The 943-nt window shown below is 36.7% G+C and overlaps 1 protein-coding gene across 1 annotated transcript in view; it reads left to right on the top strand.

Annotated features, from left to right (window-relative positions):
• The window catches only part of LOC109840220, a 7,466-nt gene extending 6,993 nt beyond the window's left edge, over positions 1–473 (top strand). Inside the window, exon 8 of the mRNA XM_020408781.1 lies at positions 98–473. Within this exon, the coding sequence (XP_020264370.1) occupies positions 98–240 (143 nt within the window). The 3' untranslated portion in view covers positions 241–473. The remainder of the gene's footprint in view (positions 1–97) is intronic.

Below are 943 nucleotides of genomic sequence, written 5' to 3'. Positions count from 1 at the left end.
CCTTGTTTTTTTTTTTTTTTTTTGGGTGGGGCTGGGGGGTTTGTTTTTCCTACAATGGATATAGTGATTAATGTAGATGTCATTTTTGTGCTTACAGCATATGCAGTCCCAAAGTTTGCGCAGCTTACTGTGTCATCTTACTATGCTGCCTACAGTGCATCTCATTATGCAATATCACAGGCTACCCGTCGCATAGAAAGGGTCCATTCTTCTGAAGGACTTCATGATAAGTCCAGATGATGCAATTCCAAGTTGTCATCAAACCACTAGGACTGCCTATATCTTGTGAATTTTTTTTTCCACGGTACAGGATATTTAAATATTTTTGGATTTTGTAATATGCATGACCTTTGTTTATTATATATTTGTGTTTAGGTAACGAGGCGGAAGAGTGCATAAAGTTTTAATTATCTTATTCGTGAAAGAACATTAAATGTATAAAAGACCAAATGTCAATGAGTTTTTCAAAGTCTCATGACCTTCATGCGGTTGGGTGAAATGAAAGATATGACGCAAAATATTATAGGAATTGATGTATGTTCTGAAAAGGAATATCTGAAGTTTCCTCTTCCTGTGTAGGTGCTTGCGCAATGTGTGTCACTCCATTTTTTTACAAGGCTCTTTCATGGTCGGATCAAATTTGAGATTCGCGCATCTTGTTGGATGTTTCAATATCATAAAATTTTGGGTAATCTCATTATGAATGCAAATGTGAGGAGGTAACTGGGAGAATTTATGCCTGCAAAGCATCCTGAAATGTGGTTTGATTCTAAGTTGCACTCTATTTGTGCATTTTATCGCATTTTAATTAGATAAATCTGCCTATTATGGGGGCAAAGAAGAAGATATATCTGAAAGAATGCTGTGCTGCTTTAAGACCGGAGAAATCTTTCATCCTTGCCAATTGCATCCTTACCAATTGCATCCAACGGTTAAGTTGCTG

Source organism: Asparagus officinalis, chromosome 5 (assembly GCF_001876935.1).
Source record: "Asparagus officinalis chromosome 5, Aspof.V1, whole genome shotgun sequence".
In the NCBI taxonomy this organism is placed as follows: domain Eukaryota; kingdom Viridiplantae; phylum Streptophyta; class Magnoliopsida; order Asparagales; family Asparagaceae; genus Asparagus; species Asparagus officinalis.
The sequence above is the reverse complement of the archived record's forward strand: the minus strand, read 5'-3'. Positions and strand labels throughout refer to the sequence as shown.